Genomic DNA, 19471 nt, shown 5'->3' with positions numbered 1-19471 from the left:
ACCAGTCCTGGCTCTCACTGTTCTGTGCTGTTATAACTCTAATTTACCCCTAAATGTCCTCTAACAGCCCAGTAAGCAGTGGAAGGGTTGGTAATGCTGCTAGGCAATATAGACGTCCTGTGGTCCAAAAATTATCTTGTTCGGAAGTGGTCAGGTCTTGAGGGTTCCGGACTAGAGAGGTTCAATCTGTCTTACTAAAGTGGCACATATATAAAGCAAGGGTATGTGAAGCGAGGAGCATGCCCTTTGCATACCACATTTATTCTGGGATTTCTCTGCATCTAATCGAAGTGCCACAGTTCAATTGGCACTCCCTGCATATTCTAGGTGCGCAAGCACAGTTGACAAAAATACCCTGTCCTGGGAAACCATCTTGGTTACAACAATTTTGCTGCCCATTGAGAGAGAACGGAGGACACGTATGCAGGCTAAGGATGTTAAGGACTAGTCAACTGTCTGATAAGCAAATGCTTATCTATCAGATAGAGGCAGCAAAGGGGGGAAAGAGGGGTATTTCAAAGCAGCAGCACCGCACAGAGCCCGTACCCTGGGCTTCGTCGTGTGGCCCTGCTGCTTTGAAATGCTGTGGTGGCGTTTCAAAGCAGCAGCGCCACACGGAGCTGACCCCAAGATTTCCCGCTGGCTTGGGCTGTATGTGGAGTTCCGATTTTGAAATGCACAAGAGCCCCAGCCAATGTTCACTTCTGACTCTCCTCTGAATGTTCTGAAATGCACAAGAGCAGCTACCAGCCAATGTTCACTTCTGAATCTCAAGGGCCCACGTAACACCACATTCTGCTGGGTAACGAGATACTCCTCATTTTGTTGCACTTTTTTTTCAAGGCCTATTCAGTTGTGATTGTGATCTGACAGTGATCACAGAATACTAGAACTGGCTTGCAGGAGAGGGCAGCAAAGCGGGCAATTGCCTTGAGGCCTGTCATTTCAAATGGGCCCCGAGCTTCTGGCTGCCGCTGCCGCCGAAACTGCAACAGCAACCAGAGACCCGTACCCCTTTGAATTACCATGGGAGCGCCAGAGTGCCATGCTGGGCACTCCGAATGGTGCTAACGGTTGACTGCCCTCCACCCAGCCCCTTCCATCCGAGGCTAGCTAGCCCTCCCCCCGCACACCTTGCCCCCAGTCCTGCAGTGGTGTTGTCTCCACTGACTGGAAGTGACCTCGAGAGGTCATCAAGTCCAGTCCCTCTGCACTCATGGCGGGACCAAGCACCATCTAGATCATCCCTGACAAATGTCTATTTAACCTGCTCATAAATATCTCCAATGATGGAGATTCCACAACCTCCCTAGGCAATTTATTCCAGTGCTTAGCTACCCTGACAAATAGTTTTTCCTAATATCCAACCTAAGCCTCCCTTGCTCTAATTTAAGCCCATTGCTTCTTGTCCTATCCTCAGAGGTCAAGGAAAATAATTTTTCTCTCTCCTCCTCCTAACACTTTTTGATGTACTTGAAAGCTGTTATGTCCCCTCTCAGTCTTCTCTTTTCCAAACTAAAGAAACCCAGTCCTTTCAGTCTTCCCTCATAGGTTATGTTTGCAAGGCCTTTAAGTTTTCTTGTTGCTCTTCTCCGGACCTTCTCTAATTTCTCCACATCTTTCCTGAAATGTGCTGCCCAGAACTCGACACAATACTCCAGTTGAAGCCTAATCAGCGCAGAGTACAGTGGAAGAATGATTTCTCGTATCTTGCTTATGATACTCCTTTTAATGCATCCCAGAATCATGTTTGCTTTTTTTGCAACAGTGTCACACTGTTGACTCATAGGTAGCTTGTGGTCCACTATGATCCCTAAGTCCCTTTTCTGCAGTACTTCTTCCTGGACAGTTGTTTCTTATTTTGTGTGTGTGCAACTGACTGTTCCTCCCTAAGTGGAATTCTCTGAATTTGTCCTTATTGAATTTCATCCTGTTTACCTCAGAACATTTCTTTAGTTTGTCCAGATAATTTTGAATAATGATCCTCTCCTTCAAACCTCCTAGCTTGGTATCATCTGCAAGTGTACTCTCTATGCCAATATCTAAATTACTGATGAGGATATTGAACAGAACCAGTCCCAAAACTGATCCCTGTGGAAATCCACTTATTATGCCCTTCCAACATGACTGTGAACCATTGATAGCTACTCTCTGGGAACAGTTATCCAACGAATTATGCACCCACCTTATAGTAGCCCCATCTAGATTGTATTTCCCTAGTTTACCTATATGAAGGTCATGCAAAACTATATCAAATGCTTTACTAAAGTCAAGGTATACCATATCTACTGCTTCCCCCTTATCCACTGGGTGTTTTATCCTATCAAAGAAAGCTATCAGTGTGTATGTGAGAGGGAGGGTTTTTTCCTCATGCCCCCATGCATAAACTGTCACCTGCTCACATGTGATAATTAATACTCTTTGTTAAGAAAGACAATATTAACTATGTGGTACAATCAGAGCAGCGTGGGACATTCTGAGACTTCACAGATGGAGAGTCTGGAGGAATACTGGTGTCCTGGATCTTCTTAAAGTGACAGCTCCACTAATAACCACCTCTCCCAACCTCATAGGAAAGCTGCCAGAATGTAAGAGAGACTCAGTCTGAGCACAGCTGTGCAAAGGAGAATGTTGCATATCTAATCATCAGGAAGGAACCATATGGGTTTCCTTAGCAAAATGCTTATTCTGCATTTAACAGCACACAAAACAAGATTCCAAGAAACATCACATCAAAGTAGCAGCCGAGCCATCTTCCAACAGCCAACTCTTAAGTTACTCTTTCTGTATCAGCCCCTAGGCTTAGGCAAGTGCATACTAGTTTAACAATGCTGAGCATTCCCAGACACCTGCAGCAGTCAGAGGAACTTCAGCTCAGCCTGTGTCTATACACTGTAGGCTAATTAAACCTGTACCCATATGAGAAAAACACTGTGGAAAGCACAGGTCTGATGGCATCCGCATTGCGTCTTATTCTTGACATGCTGAGCCTTCACCTACCATACTTAGCGGCTCTGTTCTGGCTAATGGACTGTTCCCATATATTTGCTGAAGGAACCCACACCGTTGGCCTATTTCAAACAATTGACGCCACGGATTAGAAACAATATATATTCATTTCATTTCCACAACAGGTCACTGGTTTCCAGATGTTATAGCAGAAACTGCTCTCTCCCCTCACTTCGGTTGGTTACATCTTTGTCTTCACTCAGAGGCAGCTTTGAGCAAATACCAGGGAGTGAGAAGAGAGCATGAAAAGAATTCACAAGCATGAAAGAGACACCAAAAGGAGAGAAGATGAAACGAACTTGTAACATCAGATACCTCACTGGTACCTCACACTCCTACATGTGCCCATTGTATCTATTTTCTCTCTCTCATCATAGACTTAGAACTGGAACAGAGTCTTTTCACTATATGTATTTGTGCTCTGTCCATCACCAATGGGGCTCTGATCCCTGAATGGTGACTCTAGGTATGACCACAATACAAATAAATTAACAGCCATTGTCTGAAGTGAAACATGGGGGCTGCTGGTATTTCTTTGTTCTCCTTTCTCAAGAGAAAGAAGATCTAGAGATGGGTAACAAATACAAAAGTGACCTGGTCTACTAGGGCTGATGATTCTTAATTAAAGTTTTCATGTTTCCAGACTGTACTTCTCGGAGGAAGAAAAATTTTATGCCCCAGACTCAATACTGATGGCAGACTCAACCTTTCTAACCCTTCACTGCATGACAGTTTGCATTGACTAATATTACACTCAGATTTGCGTTCCTTTACCATAGTGGGGTTTGGTTATGTTTTAGAAAAATAAGAGAAGATCGATTAGTACTTACCCTTGGGCCGATGTCCCCTTGTTCACCCTACGTGTCACACAAAACAGGAAGGCAGAGGAGCAATTAGAGTTCAAGTCTCAGATATGCAAGACAGCGTGGGAGGCCAGTAGAATGTAGAATGGTGTCCTAAGAGAAATGCTAAGGCCCCGGCCCCTTCCCCTCCCCCGCCACTCCCTAGCTTAATTCGTTCAAAACCAGGCAGGAGAAGGCCTTGAGACAATGTGACAGGGAGCAATTCTGCAATGGAAGGAGGTGAGCAGCAACTCCAAGCTATTTCCCATTTCTAAGCCTGTAACCTATGTGGAAAAATGGTACCTGGGCTGAGATCGTGCATTGCAACAATAATCCCCTTTCCGTGGCTCAGTGGAGAGACAGAGCATGGCAATAGGGTTGGAAATGGGAACACATGGCCACAAAGCTCTCTGTGCGGCTGGAGAAAAGGATGGCATGTGGATATTTCAAGTTCTATGGCGTGGAACACTATTGCTTTGAAGAGCTAGCACGGGGTGGGCAAAGGGGCCTCCGTAGGCTGGACCCAGCCTGCCAAATGGGTGGATCTGGTCTGTGGATGCCCTGCCACTCCCCCACCCCCAGGCCAATCAGGGCCTTGGGACCGCTCCACTCTAAGTGCCGCACGCCCCTTGCAGGGTGGGGGCAGGGAGCGAGAAGTCTTCTCCTGAGGCCAGGGGCGCAGATGCCTAGAGGGAACCGCCAGCTGTTCAGAACATTTGGCAGTTCTCTCTAGGCAGGGAATGTGGGGGGGGGGGGGAGGAAAGACTTCATGTGATCCCCCACCTCCAGGCCAATCAAGGTCTGTAGGCAGGGGAGCACAGAAGTGTCCTGGCCTCGCCCCTTCTGCCCAAGGCCCCACCCCTTCCGGGACAGTCTGGGGCCACCTGAAAAATTAATGAAGTGGCCCCGCATCTAAAATTATTGCCCACCCCTGAATTGGCATCTGCTAATCCATCCTCCCCTCAGGTGAGAATGTGACACTGTATCTACCCTGGCAGAGCATTTCCTGCTGTAACTTTTTCCCTTCCAGGTGTTTTCCCAAGGGAAGACTTTAGCCCTATGGCTGCATGCTCCACCATGAAACCATTAGAAGACAAGGCTGCCGTCTAAGAGCCTAACTGACAAAATCCCAGTGCTCGAGAAACAATAAGTATTTGCTAATGCATTGTAGAGAGGTTTGTAAAGATACGTTGTGATGAGTTTAGTCTTTACCTTTTCCCCTTTTGGTCCTGGAGATCCCTGTAAATAGAAATGAGATTAGAATAAAAAAGCAGCATATATATGAGTGCCCTCATCTCTGCTCTAGTTCTGTGAGCAGAAAGAATAAGATTTTTTACTTCATGATTTCATTCCCTTTCAACTCTATTTCTCTTTCTTTTTTATATATGTCACTTTCTGTTTTAGAAAAGAGGCATACGGCTAATGAAGGACTAGTAAGACCACATTCTGTTTCCTGTTCATCAGCAGAAACCACCAGACTAAATAGAAAAAGCATTTCTATCTGTATCTCAAGTGCACGTGATATTGATGTTTACTATAAGAAGGACTTGTTTGAGCAATTCAACCATTTCTAGAAGCACCTGCTCAGTATGCTATTCCCATTTAAACAACCATTTGAAATATAGGTAGAGAGCAGGCTGCTTTTTTTGTCCTGTTTGCTGTTCCCCCAAAATAGCTCTGTCTGAGACATGCAGGGAGAGGGAGGTGGAACCCCAAAAAGGCAATTAAAATGATCGGATGTGTGTTTCACTCACAGGTGAAGGCAAAGGAAGAATTTCCTTTCCATTCAGTGCAATTAATGGCATAAGCATTAGCTAAAGCAAGGCCAGACATGCTACAGCATAGGGAGGAGTCAAAAGGGAGATGCAATGGCAGAAGTATTTGCCTGCTTGCACGGCAGCCCATTTGCTGCAAGTCTGGCCCCAGGCAATAGTGCTGGTCCTGTACTTTCAAGGGTATTTCATGGACAAGCTCGGGAGCAGCCTTGTCTGCGACTATAGCTACACTGGGAAGGTTTGGTGACAAAAGTGCTGCCAACATGCAAAAGTTGCCAAAAGTGAAAACCAGTCAAATCGATTTTTCTGCCTGCCATTGTTGACATTTCATGGCCACATTGCTGGCATCCTGTCGACAGACAGAGCAAAGCATTGTGGGTAAGCGCCCCACAGTGCAATGTTGTGGGAAGGCAGAGCTGATCCCTGCACTTCTTGGGATTCCCTTGTAGCTCTGTGAGCGCCCTGAGCTGAGGAAGTCAAAGCAGCACAGCTGTCTCTCCAGCCCTCCCCCTGCAGCAGCAGTCTGCCTACTGCTATGTCCCTAGCAGGGCAGAACAGGAACATTCCAATGATTTGCTCTTTTTCCCCCGTAGGAAGTAGCTCACTCAGCTGTCAGATACTTCCCAGATCTTTGAAAGAGGACGGGGGCATGCCTGCAGGGCAGCAGAAATCACAAAACACTGAGTACATGCACCAGGGCAGGCATTGTGGGATACTTGTGGAAGCCAGTTCTCTTGATAAAACAAATAGCAGAGTCCACATTGAGCTCTTTGTCATCAATAAAGGGAAAAGAAAAGAAAATCTCTCACAGGGGTTGAAGTTTTTTATCACCAAAACTGAGTGTCTTTAGAACATAACAGCCATACTGGGTCAGACCAAAGATTCATCTACCTCAATATCCTGTTTTTCAACAGTGGCCAATGCCAGATGCCCAGAGGGAGTGAACAGAACAGGTAGTCGACAAGTGATCCCTCTTCTGTTATCCATTTCCAGCCCCTGACAAACAGAGGCTAGTGACACTATTCCTGCCAATTCTGGCTAATAAGTATTGATGGACCTAACTTCCATTAATTTATCTAGTTCCTTTTTTAACCCTGTTAGGATGCGTATACACAGCACCTGAAACTCAAAATAAGATACGCAATTTCGAGTCTATTTCAAATCTACACAGTGCCAAATTTCAAAATAAAGCACTATTTTGAGCCATCTCTTACTCCTTGTAGAATGTGGTTTACAGGGATGGCAAAATAGTGCCTCTACTATATTTCGAAATAGCAGACATTCAAAAGACGCGGGGTAGCTATTTTGGGATACCTCTAGTATCCCGAAATAGCATTGCAGTGTAGACATACCCTTAAAGTCCTGGTCTACACAACTTCATCTGGCAAGAAGTTCCAGAGGTTGATTGCAATGTGTGAAGAAAAACTTCCTTTTGTTTGTTTTAAACCTGCCACCTATTAATTTCATTTGATGAACCTTAGTTCTCATGTTATGGGAACAAGTAAATATCTTTTTCTTATTCATTTTCTCCATACCTGACATGATTTTATAGACCTTTATCATATCCTCCTTTAGTCTCCTCTTTTCTAAGATGAAATGTCCCATTCTTTTTAATCTCTCTTCATATGGCACCTGTTCCAAACCCGTAATCTTTTTTGTTGCCTTTTTCTGAACCTTTTCCAATGTCAATATATCTTTTTTGAGATGAAGTGACCACATCTGTATGCAGTACCCAAGATGCAGGCGTACCATGAATTTATATAGAGGCAATAAGATATTCTGTCTTATTCTCTATCCCTTTTTAATGATTCCTAACGTTCTGTTTGCTTTTTTGACTGCCAGTGCACATTGAGTGGATGTTTTCAGAGAATGATCTACAATGACTCCAAGATCTCTCTCTGGATTGATTATAGGTAAATTAGCCCCCATCATATTGTGTGTATAGTTGGATTATTTTTTCCAATGTGCATTACTTTGCATTTATCAACATTAAATTTCATTTGCCATTTTGTTGCCCAATCACTTACTTTGGTGAGATCTTTTTTAAGCTCTTCACAGTCTGCTTTGTTCTTAAATATCTTAAGCAGTTTTGTATCATCTACAAATTTTGCCACCTCATTGTTTACCCCTTTCTCCAGATCATTTATAAATAGGTTAAATAGGAGTGGTCCTGGTATGGACCCTTGGGGGATCCCACTAGTTACCTCTCTCCATTCTGAAAACTGACCATTTATTCCTACCCTTTGTTTCCTGTCTTAACCATGATAACTAACTTATCCCCATGATAACTAACTTTACTTAAGAGCCTTTGGTGAGGACCTTGTCAAAGGCATTCTGGAAATCTAAGTACACTATATCCACTGGATCCCCCTTGTCCACGTTTATTGACCCCCTCAAAGAACTCTGGTAGATTAGTAAGGGATGATTTCCCTTTACAGAGTCCATGTTGACTTTTCTCCAACAAATTATGTTCATCTACGTGTCTGACGATTCTATTCTTAACCACAGTTCCAACTAAATTGGCCCGGTACTGATGTTAGACTTACTGGTCTGTAATTACCAGGATCACCTCTAGAGCCCTTTTAAAATATTTTCCCCCAAAAAGTTGATTTGAAATGTAAATGCTCTAACTGTTTTGTCACCAAAAGGCAGTTTTTAGCAACACAATGTGCCAGTGTAGACAAGGCCTGAGTATGGCAATCTGACGTACTAGATTTGCTTTTTCTTTCAATTTGGCTTTGTCTCCCCAGAGTAGTTTCTTCCAGCCTTGGGGCTTGCATTTAACTTCCGGCCATAAGCATCAATCCACACTCAGAGAGTAGAATGGGCCCTGTAGTGCATGTTGTATGTATTTGTGGTTTCAGTTTCTTCTTTTAATTTACGATTCTTTTTTTCCTTTGCCTTTTTGCTAATTTCAGGCCAGATCTCAGCATGTTCCAAGAAACTGAGGGCCCAGGCTGGGTGTTTGGATTTAAAAAACAAACAAACCACATTTGCCTTTTCTCTGTCCCCATGTGTGTTCTGTAGGGATGGGCACAAGCCAGAGGAGATTGTCTCTGCAAAACTAAATCAAACTATTTACTGCTAGTGAGTGTGGGGGAGGGGAGTGGCCAGCTTAGCTGGGGAAAGAGGAGGGGCGGGAGCAGAGCAAGAGCAGCGAAGAGGTGGGAAGGGGACAGAGTAAGGGCAGGGAGGCAGCACCTGGAGTGGAGAGGGATTATTCTGGTCCTTCCCCAAGCTAGGGTGCAAGTTACATGGCTGGTGTTACCCCGAGTGCCCACTGACCAGTCACCTTTGGTTCCAGTCTTTTTCTACTCCTCCCCCTTTTTAAAGGACAAAGTGAGGTTTCTTTTTTATTTTATTTTTAAAATGTGTTGAAATTAAAAGCATTACTGATAAAGACATGAACATGACTCAAAAAGAGAAAATCAGACTCACTTGTTCTCCTTTTAGACTAAGCAAACCCTGTGATTTTATTTTCTTTCTTAAAGAAAAAAAATATCCATCAAATATTTCTGGTGGGGGGGAAAAAAAAAAGCTGAGAACAACAAGTATGGACATGAGTTCTGATCCTGCAGGAGAGTCTATGCTGACGGACGACTGCTACTGCAAAGAGCCTCACTGCAGGGAATGCCTGGGGAGCCTCTTGCAAGATTGGGATGATATCCTATGTCTGCTGTACATGTAATCCTTACACCTGCTGGGTATGGTTCACTGTCCTATCTCATGGCACTGAGATCACCTAAGCTATGTCTACACTGTGTTTTTTGCAGAGAGGAAATGCAAATGGGGCACTCATTTGCATATTCGGTGCTCTCATTTGCATATCTTCTTCTGATCCTTTTTGCGGAAGAGGTTTTTACAATAACAAGTTCTGTGTAGATGGGGCCATTTGTTGGAAAAAAACCCTTTTGCGCAAGAGCCTGTAAACCTCATTGTTTGAGGAGTAAGGGCTCTTGTGCAAAAGGGGTTTTTTCCCCCAACAAATGGCCCCGTCTACACAGGGCTTTTTATCGCAAAAACCTCTTAGGCAAAAAGGATCGGAAGAAGATATGCAAATGAGTGTGCGAGATATGCAAATGAGTGCTCCATTTGCATTTCCTCTTCCGCAACAAGCAGACAGTGTAGACGTAGCCTTAGAGAGAATAATTAGTCTGTTCTACAGTTTTAGCTACTAGGCAGCTGGCTATTAGCTCATGCAGTAGAGGCTCATGCACTGAGTTCCAGAAGTCCCAGGTTTGATTCTGCCCACAGATGATCAGTATCTGCTGGTGTTACATACACACTGACATCATTCTTATATACATTCATCAATTTAGAGGCCAGAGGCCACCATTGTGATACTCTAACCTGACAGTCTGCTTCTCTTTATGGGGGTGGATGTTTGGTACGTGGACCAAAAGAATGATTGGTCTGCAGAAAAGTAGGTCACCCTGTGGTGGATTTCAAGCCCCTCTCCACTCAGAATCCTATCCAGCAAACACTTGGTTGCAGGTATATGCTGACAACAAAGGAGCCCAGGAAACTCTATTCAAAGCTCTTGGCTGAAATTTCCAAGGAGCTGAAGAAAGTTAGGCACAAAAGGCCAGATTTGTAAAGGCATTTAGGAGCTTACATAGGTGTGGTCTGGAATTTTCAAACACCCCTAAGAGCCAGTGAAATCAATGGAAGGTAGGTGACCAGATGCTTTTGACATTCCCACAATCACCTCTCTGCAGCTTTTGACACCTAACTACCTTTAAAATCTGTCTTCTAACTCTCTTCAGTGCCTTTCAAAGTCCCATCCTATGTATCCTTAAAAGGGTGCGTGTGTGGAAAACATGGAACCAGGTCCTTTCATGAAACTTCTAATATTTCTTCTTTCCAGGGAGGCCAAAAAAAGACAAATTCTGGATTGGTTTGAATTTTGGGCAAAGATTCTCATGCTGGTCTTACAGTTTTCTACTACAGGTTGAGCCTCTCTAGTCTGGCATCCTTAGGACCTGACTGGTGTCAAAACAAAGAATTTGCTGGACCATGGGAGGTCAATATTGTCTAGCAGCATTACCAACACTTCCTTTGCTTACTGGGCTCTTAGGAGACATCTGGGGTAATTTAGAGCTAAATAACCGCACAGAACACCAAGAGCCAGGACTGGTGGCTATAAACCAATGTTATGGGACTGCAGGAGACATGGCCAGACCCATGGTAAGTGGACATCCAGCTAAGTAAAATCATGCCAGATCACGGATGTTGCCGAACTAGAGAGGTTCAATCTTTTTTTATGTAGTAACAGAACTAGAGCATGTTTGCAGCCATAACCAAACATTCTCAAAGTGGCTAACAAACATTTAGAACAACTTTGCAGTTGAAACAAATGCAATAGCTCCTATTTGTTTTTTCAAAAGCCACTCAATGATTGGAGCTTAAAAAAAAAAAAACTCAAATGGGGCCCTCTAGTGATTGCAGAAGGAAATGCAGCATGAAAACAATATACAAATGATGGCTCTTAAGTATCTTCTATGAAAAAAATCATAAATGGCCAAAGTTCAGTTAGCATGTTACCAAAAGGGTCTGATTTTGTAAACAATATAAGGAGACAGATACCTGGATTTCCAATAGGCTTCCAACCAAAAGAAAGAAGTCAAGAGAACATAATGTAAAAATGGATTCCAGACTATGGTCTATCCTAATGCAGCACAAAATGGTACTTCAAATTTCAGTATTTCATGCATACGGACACTACTTCCAAACCATTCTGGAGAAACACTACTCAGCTGATTAGCTCCCTCTGTGACAGACGCAGACTGGTCCCTTTTGCAATTTAAATAATTTATTATATCTTGTTTCTCCTATTAGCACCCACCTAACAGTGTGCACTTGATTTTGTTCTCTCCAGTGCATCAATGGGGCTGTTTAAGTTCCACTTACTGGGTCAATCTATAAAAAAACTCATGGAAAGCAATGTGCAAAATTTGTCCGGTAGAACATGTGTTGCTAGAAATGATGCTCAAGAAGGAAAGAATCCAACTTTGCTTTCTGATCCCCAGTTGAGTTTATAGGGCTGGCGCTTGGAAAAACGCATCTTTTTATATGCGAACTGAGCACAGCGTATATAAACATTTCTGAAATTCAAACACCATGGAACTCCAGAATGACAGTGTTACATTAGTCACCTGTCAGAGTAAAAGCTCACAGGGTCCTGAACCTGTACGGATTAGGGATGCGAATGGGAAACTTAACAGGTGATGCTTACCAGGTAAGGGTTACCTATTGCCCACGAGCAGCCCCCTGCCTGCGGCCCACCATGGGCAGAAGGGCTGTTCCAGACCTGGAGGGCTGCTGGCTCCCAGCCTTTGCTAGCCCCACGCAAGGTTGCCATCAGCCCGCCCCCCCCCCCCCAATTGCTACACCCTCCCTATGTGAGGCTGCAGAGTCCCAGCTCATGGGAGCAGGGAGCCCAGTGCAAGGTTGGAAGCAGCTGGGCTGGAGCAGCTCCCATCTGCAGCATGGGGGCTGCTCCAGCCTGCTTGCCCCTGTTTAGTCAGTTAACTGGTTAAACTTAGCTTTGCACACTGTGCTGAATCCCACTGAAGTCAACAGGTTTCCATGTAGGTGCTGCAATTTGCTTGGACTCTATCATCTGTCCAATCAGGGCCTAAACTAGTAAATCTTAAAGTCAGTTTGCGTTACAAAGCACAGAGTGACCTTGCTGTACTGCACCTTGTAACAATTATAAGACAGAGAGTTCCAGTATTATAATAGTTGGCTCTGCACAGAGCGGTCTCATAGAGTAACTAGAAACAAATAAATGGTACATCTGACACTTAGCACACTACTTACTGGCCTGCCGTCCAAACCAAGAGGCCCCTAAAAAGGGAAGGAAAGATAATAGATTACAAAGGGAGAATAATTTGTGCATGCAACTATTTTAGCCATGCTCTAAAAGAAGCTCTAGATGCGATCTAGTGCATTGTGGATTAGATGAATAAATCTTACCGCTTTGTCAAGATTCAATAATAGTATTTCTCAAGAGAACAATAAAAACAAGGCAGACCAAATAATAGATCATAGAGAGCATGAAAGGGTGTGAAAGGAAACAAAGAACTGATGGGAGCAATGAGATGATTCCCTTCAGGCACGATGCTTAGATCTCGCTGGGAGTTTTAAAGCACCTTGCATGCAGCAGCAGCACAGAACCCAAAATGGATCCCACCCGTGACTCAACGTCCGACTGACCTTTAGATTGTAAAACAATAGGGAAAGGAACTTGACATTTTACAGAGATTCTATGGGCCTCCTATTACCCTGCAACATTCCCACTGACCGTAATGGGAGTCCTGCTGGGGACAGAGGCTCTTTAGCCCACAGTCCTGCAGACATACACAGATGCTCAGTTTCACTCACCAGAGTAGTCACTAGAGATGTAAAATCCCGTTTAATTGGCTAAGCAGTTAAGCATAGTGTTTAGTTGGTCAACTGTGTGTATGTGTTTGTAGGGGGCCTGTCCACTGCAGACCCTCCATGAGGCTGGAGCTCCAGCCCCCACCAGTTAATTGGTTAACTTTCACATCTCTAGAAGGGGTATTACAATGTGTTAATTAATTAACTGTGTAAGAGGTCACAGGGTTACACACGGAGGGGTGGGGATGGGGGCACGCGGCTCCCCGCGAGCCAGTGTGGGTGGGAAGCCGGCTTTTATGCCAACTCCCTGTGTGTACTGGAAGTCTGCGTGTAATCATGAAGGTTAACTGAAGAGCCCAGGCTCATTGGTTAACAGTCAGGAGTGGCCCGAGGCAGGCTGCGGAGCTGGAACCCCAGGCGGAATGCGCAATTGGCACCCCCGCCTGCACGGCCGTCAATGGAATGACGTCATCATCGGGCACCCTGTGACATCATCATCGGCTGCCGTTGAAGGCGGCGCCCTAGGTGACGGCTGAGTCGGCCTATAATCACGGGCCACCCCTGTTAACAGTGAACACAGTTACACTTTCACATTCCTAATCCCTAGTAGTCACATCAAGTCAGATGCATGAATAAATATTTGCAAGATCAGGGTCTTAGCAATCGTAACTAGCCTTTAAATCTGCCCCTTTCAGGATTCCCAAAGGAAACGCACAGTACGTACCTCAAATAAAGGCTGGTTTATTATTTACAATCACATCCTGGGGCAGGGCCCCCAGAATTGGTAGCAGCAAATGTCATCCCTGTTAAATGTCTGTAAACATATTAGCCCAAACTGATCCTGGCCCGTGAGGGAGTGCACATGAGAAAAGGCTACCGCTTCTGTTCCGCAGAATTTGTGCAAAACCACTGACTTGAGTCCTGCTAGTCCCCAATCAGAGCGGCTGAATAATTGTAGTAAATCCCTGGAAGGGACAGTGCTGTGATCCTCCTGTCTACTTGCCACCCAAATAATAATATCACTTCTTCTGTATTTTGATTTGCAATGATCTCCTAAACAGAGAAAGGACTGAGGTCCTGATTCACTTTGGCACCTGCTCAAATTTCACAGATTTCAAAGGGGTTTCAATGTATGCGTACTTATCAGCACATGCTTTAAATGATTTGTGAGATAGGCATGGACTTAAACACAAGTGAAATACTTTGCTGAATCGGGGCTTTGATAGGTTCCTTTTAAGCAACTGTGCAGTGGCAGTCTCATCTAGCTCAGCAAGATGACTTGCAATTCTACAGTAATTTCTGATGCCATTTATTGTTCAACTTTGGTTGGTCCAACAAATGATGAATATCCACCTCCTGGTCTCTCTCAGATCCCAATTTAGCTACAATAACATTGCAAACAACTTTATGGTTTAGCCCAGGCATGCCAAAACTCGAAGCCTAGTGAGGGCTGCACAAAGAAAAACTGATAGGTTTCAGGGCCACTTAGGGTTGACCAAAAAAGAAAAAAATTGTTGAGCAAAAGGCATCAATACCGGAGACCTGGCAACCCTAGAGCCACCAAAAAAAATGTACTTTGTCACAGAGTTGTAGTTATTTATTTTATAGATTATGTTTTAGGTATATTTTATAATATTACAATTATTTGCTCATATTAAATTTTTAAATTAATTTTACATAATTTTTAATTTAAATATAAATTTAAGGTACTTTTAAATTTTGTATATGATACATAACTTGTTTTGTTGAAATAAAAACAAGTTTAGACCATTGTTTTGTTGAAATAAAAACAAGTTTAGACCATGGTTAATCAAATAGAACAGGCTTCTGTGAAAATTGTAGATACTTTGTAAGTTTGAGATTTTGCATAAAGATATAATTATTCATGCAGTTGCAAAAAATTAACATATTTATGATACAAAATTAATATACATTTTGTGATTTTATTTGGGAATAAATAAATAAAAAACAAAATATTAACAAAACCCCTCTTCTCCCCCAGAGCCAGGAACTCCCATACCCCCATTCTAACCCAATTCCCCACCACTCCCCCAGAGCCAGTCCCCCCCCCCCGCAATCTAATGCCTTCTCTCTCCCCCAGAGCCAGATGCCCCAACCTAATACCAGGGTCGACGTTGCCACCTGAGGCACTGGGGTGCTGTGAGCACAGTGGCTAGCTGTGAGCACCTGCTGGAGTACCCAGTGAAGAGCACCCAGCCAGCCGTAAGCGCGTGTGAAGAGGAGCCTGGCCGGCTGTGAGCAGTTGCTACAGCGCAGAGCAGCCTGGCCGGCTGTGATCTGCACTCAGCCACATGCTCCGAGCTGCCCACACTTCATTATTTTATAAAAATATTATGGTGGGCTGCAAAAAATTTCAATTGGGCCGCATGTGGCCCTCCAAATGTCAGTTTGACATACCTGGTGTAGCCTTTTCCCTATGTAGCGAAACCCAGCTACGAAGCTCCAACACAAGAACCACGCGATCCACATAATCGTGCAGAAGCAAAGAAATTGCTCATTTGTGTCCCCAAACATGCAATTTTGAATATTCAGTACGTTCTTACCACTGAATGGGATGTTGCTTTCGTCACTTCATGGTCATACAAGATCCATGGTCACTAAGGGTACGTCTACACAGCATCTTTATTTTGAAATACTATCATTATTTCGAAATAATGTTGAAATACTGTCCAGCTAAAGAATTTCTTACTCTGACTCCTGTAACCCTCATTGTACAAGTAGTAAGGGAAGGTGGAGGAAGAGTTCTCTATTTCGAAATAAGTGCTGTGTAGATGCTCCCAATTTCAAAATAAGATACGCAATTGACGTAGCTCAATTTGCGTAGCTTATTTCAAGTGAAGCCCAGTTGTGTAGATGCACTCTAAGTTATAGCTTGAAATTGGTATCTTTTCTATCATGTATTTGCACATCACAGCTACAACTGTATCACATATGTTTGCCTCTCTCTATAAGCAATACTGGGCTGAATCTGCTCTCACATTACGGTGATGTAAACTTGAAATAACCCTTTTGAAGTAAACAAAGAGTTTGGACCACTCTGGTACAACAATATATTGTCAACATTCTCCAGTTTTCATAAAGCAAAAAATAGAGTACAGCAATTCAGCCATGAAGAGCATCATTCCAAAGCCAGTCTTAGTGAATTCCTTATTGCTAGATTTAACAGGCAAAACTCTTTGAATTCAATGGGGTGCCTGCTATGCATACAGCTGAAATAGAAATACACTGCAGATGTTCACAGTTAAGCAAAGATAACGTGCAAAAATAAATATTTACACAACAGACATGCCCCACAGGAAACACAACTGCCTTCTGAATAAAATTGAGCTATAGGATTTGCTTTATTATCATGATTACTGTAATGCCCAGAGTGTGTGGCATGGGCTCTGCTCCTAAAGGCCCAATTCCGCAACCCAGTCTCACCCTACAGCAGTTTTCTAATGTTTTTTCTCATGACCCAGTTGAAGGCCTTGGTTCTCGTGGGGGACTTTAATCACCCTGACATCTGTTGGGAAACCAATACAGCAGTACACAGGCAATCCAGGAAGTTTTTGGAGAATGTTGGGGATAACTTCTTGGTACAAGTGCTAAAGGAACCGACCAGGGGCCGTGCGCAGCTTGACCTTCTGCTTACAAACAGGGAGGAACTAATAGGGGAAGTGGAGGTGGGTGACAACCTGGGAAGCAGTGATCATGAGATGGTAGATTTCAGGATCCTGACCAAAGGAAGAAAAGAGAGTAGTAAAATACACACCTTGGACTTCAGAAAAGCAGATTTTGACTCTCTAGGAGACCTGATGAGTAGAATCCTTTGGGATGCTAACATGAAGGGGAAAGGAGTCCAGGACAGCTGGCAGTATTTTAAAGAAGCCTTATTGAAGGCACAGAAAGAAACCATACCGATGCGAAGCAAGAGAGGCAAAGAGAGGTAGGAGACCGGATTGGCTTACGGGGGAAATCCTTGGTGAACTTAAGCACAAAAAGGAAGCTTACAAAAAGTGGAAACTTGGACAAATGACCAGGGAAGAGTTTAAAGGTATAGCTCGAGAATGCCAGGGGGTTATCAGGAAGGCGAAAGCGCAAGTGGAACTGCGACTGGCAAAGGACGTGAAGGATAACAAGAAAGGTTTCTACAGGCATGTTAACAAGAAGGTGATCAGAGAGGGTGTGCGGCCCCTACTGGATGAAGGAGGTAACCTAGTGACAGATGATGTGGGGAAAGCTGAAGTACTCAATGCTTTCTTTGCCTCTGTCTTCACGGACAAGGTCGGCTCCCGGACTAACGTGCTAAGTGATGCAAGATGGGATGAAGATGGACAGCCCTTGGTGGGTAAAGAACAGGTTAGGAACTATTTAGAAAAGCTAAACGTATACAAATCCATGGGTCCGGACTTAATGCATCCAAGAGTACTGAGGGAGTTGACAAATGTCACTGAGGAGCCTTTGGCCATTATCTTTGAAAAGTCGTGGAGATCTGGAGAAATCCCGGATGATTGGAAAAAGACAAATGTAGTGCCCATCTTCAAAAAAGGGAAGAAGGACGATCCAGGGAACTATAGGCCGGTCAGTCTTACCTCAGTTCTTGGAAAAATCATGGAAGGGATCCTTAAGGAATCCATTTTGAGGCACTTGGAAGAGAGGAAAGTGATTAGGAATAGTCAGCATGGATTCACAAAGGGAAAGTCGTGCCTGACCAATCTGATTAGCTTCTATGATGAGGTAACTGGCTCTGTGGACGTGGGAAAGTCAGTGGATGTGATATACCTTGACTTTAGCAAGGCTTTTGATACAGTCTCCCACAATATTCTTGCCAGAAAGTTAAGGGACTATGGATTGGATAAATGGACGGTAAGATGGATAGAAAGCTGGCTAGAAGGCCGGGCCCAGTGGATAGGGATCAGTGGCTCGATGTCAGGATGGCGGTCGGTTTCTGGCAGAGTGCCCCAAGGTTCAGTTCTAGGACCCATTTTGTTCAATATCTATATTAATGACCTGGATGAGGGGATGGATTGCACCCTCAGCAAGTTTGCAGATGACACTAAGCTAGGCGGAGAGGCAGATATGCTTGAGGGCAGAGATAGGGTCCAGAGTGACTTAGACAAATTTGAGGATTGGGCCACAAGAAATCTGATGAGGTTCAACAAGGACAAGTGCAGAGTCCTGCACTTGGGATGGAAGAATCCCAAGCATTGTTACAGGCTGGGGACCAACCAGCTAATTAGTAGTTCTGCAGAAAAGGACCTGGGGGTTACAGTGGATGAGAAGCTGGATATGAGTCAACAGTGTGCCCTTGTAGCCAAGACGACTAATGGCATATTAGGTTGCATTAAGAGGAGCATTGCCAGCAGATCCAGAGATGTCATTATTCCCCTTTATTTGGCTCTGGTGAGGCCACATTTGCAGTATTGTGTCCAGTTCTGGGTCCCCCACTACAAAAAGGATGTGGATGCATTGGAGAGGGTCCAGCGGAGGGCAACCAAAATGATTAGGGGGCTGAAGCATATGACCTATGAGGAGAGGCTGAGGGAGCTGGGTCTGTTTAGTCTGCAGAAGCGAAGAGTGAGGGGGATTTGATAGCAACCTTCAACTTCCTAAAGGGAGCTTCCAAAGAGGATGGAGAAAGGCTGTTCTCAGTGGTGACAGATGGCAGAACAAGGAGCAATGGTCTCAAGTTGCGGTGGGAGAGGTCCAGGTTGGATATTAGGAAAAACTATTTCACTAGGAGGGTGGTGAAGCACTGGAATGGGTTACCTAGGGAAGTGGTGGAATCTCCATCCTTAGAAGTGTTTAAATCTCGGCTTGACAAAGCTCTGGCTGGGTTGATTTAGTTGGGATTGGCCCTGCCTAGAGCAGGGGGCTGGACTTGATGACCTTCTGAGGTCTCTTCCAGCTCTATGGTTCTATGATAAGAAAATTGTTGATGCTGCGACCCAACAATTTGACTAGAGTGTGGGCTCCAGGGTGAGGCTGAAGATGAGAACTTTGGAGAGTAGGAGAGGGCTCTGGCTTTGGGGGGGTGGGATTCAGAGCTGGAGCAGGAAGGGGTTACCTCGAGCAGCTCCTGGCTAGCGGTGCAGCGGGGGTGCTAAGGCAGCTTCCTGCTTCTCCTGGCTCCGCTGACCATGCTGTGCCCCAGAAGCAGCCGGCAGCAGGTTCCCAGCCAATGGGAGCGCGGAGCTAGTGTTCAAGGCCGGGGCAGTGCACGGAGCCCTGTACGTTCTTCCCCCACCCTGCTGCTGGCCACACTGCTTTAGCATCCCCGCTGGTCACCTGATCCCCTTCCAACAACAAGACCCATTGCCTGACATTCCATGACCCAGTACTGGGCCACACCCCCTAGTCTGAAAGCCACTGCCCTGCACAGATACCAACTCTTACAATAGAGTCCCACTCCTGCCAATGGGCCTTGGCATGTGGAGTTTTCCCCCCAAGATTAGGCTC

General features: G+C 44.6%; 1 protein-coding gene across 1 annotated transcript in view; it reads right to left on the bottom strand.

Annotated features, from left to right (window-relative positions):
- Positions 1 to 19471, bottom strand: part of COL23A1 (collagen type XXIII alpha 1 chain) — a 394193-nt gene that overhangs the window by 51566 nt on the left and 323156 nt on the right. The window contains exons 6-8 of the mRNA XM_089769470.1: positions 12449 to 12475; positions 5064 to 5090; positions 3840 to 3866 (exon numbers count right to left, since the gene is read on the bottom strand). Coding sequence (XP_089625596.1) covers positions 3840 to 3866; positions 5064 to 5090; positions 12449 to 12475 — 81 coding nt within the window. The remainder of the gene's footprint in view (positions 1 to 3839; positions 3867 to 5063; positions 5091 to 12448; positions 12476 to 19471) is intronic.

Source organism: Pelodiscus sinensis, chromosome 16 (genome assembly GCF_052426305.1).
Source record: "Pelodiscus sinensis isolate ZL-2025 chromosome 16, ASM5242630v1, whole genome shotgun sequence".
Taxonomy (NCBI): domain Eukaryota; kingdom Metazoa; phylum Chordata; order Testudines; family Trionychidae; genus Pelodiscus; species Pelodiscus sinensis.
The sequence above is the reverse complement of the archived record's forward strand: the minus strand, read 5'-3'. Positions and strand labels throughout refer to the sequence as shown.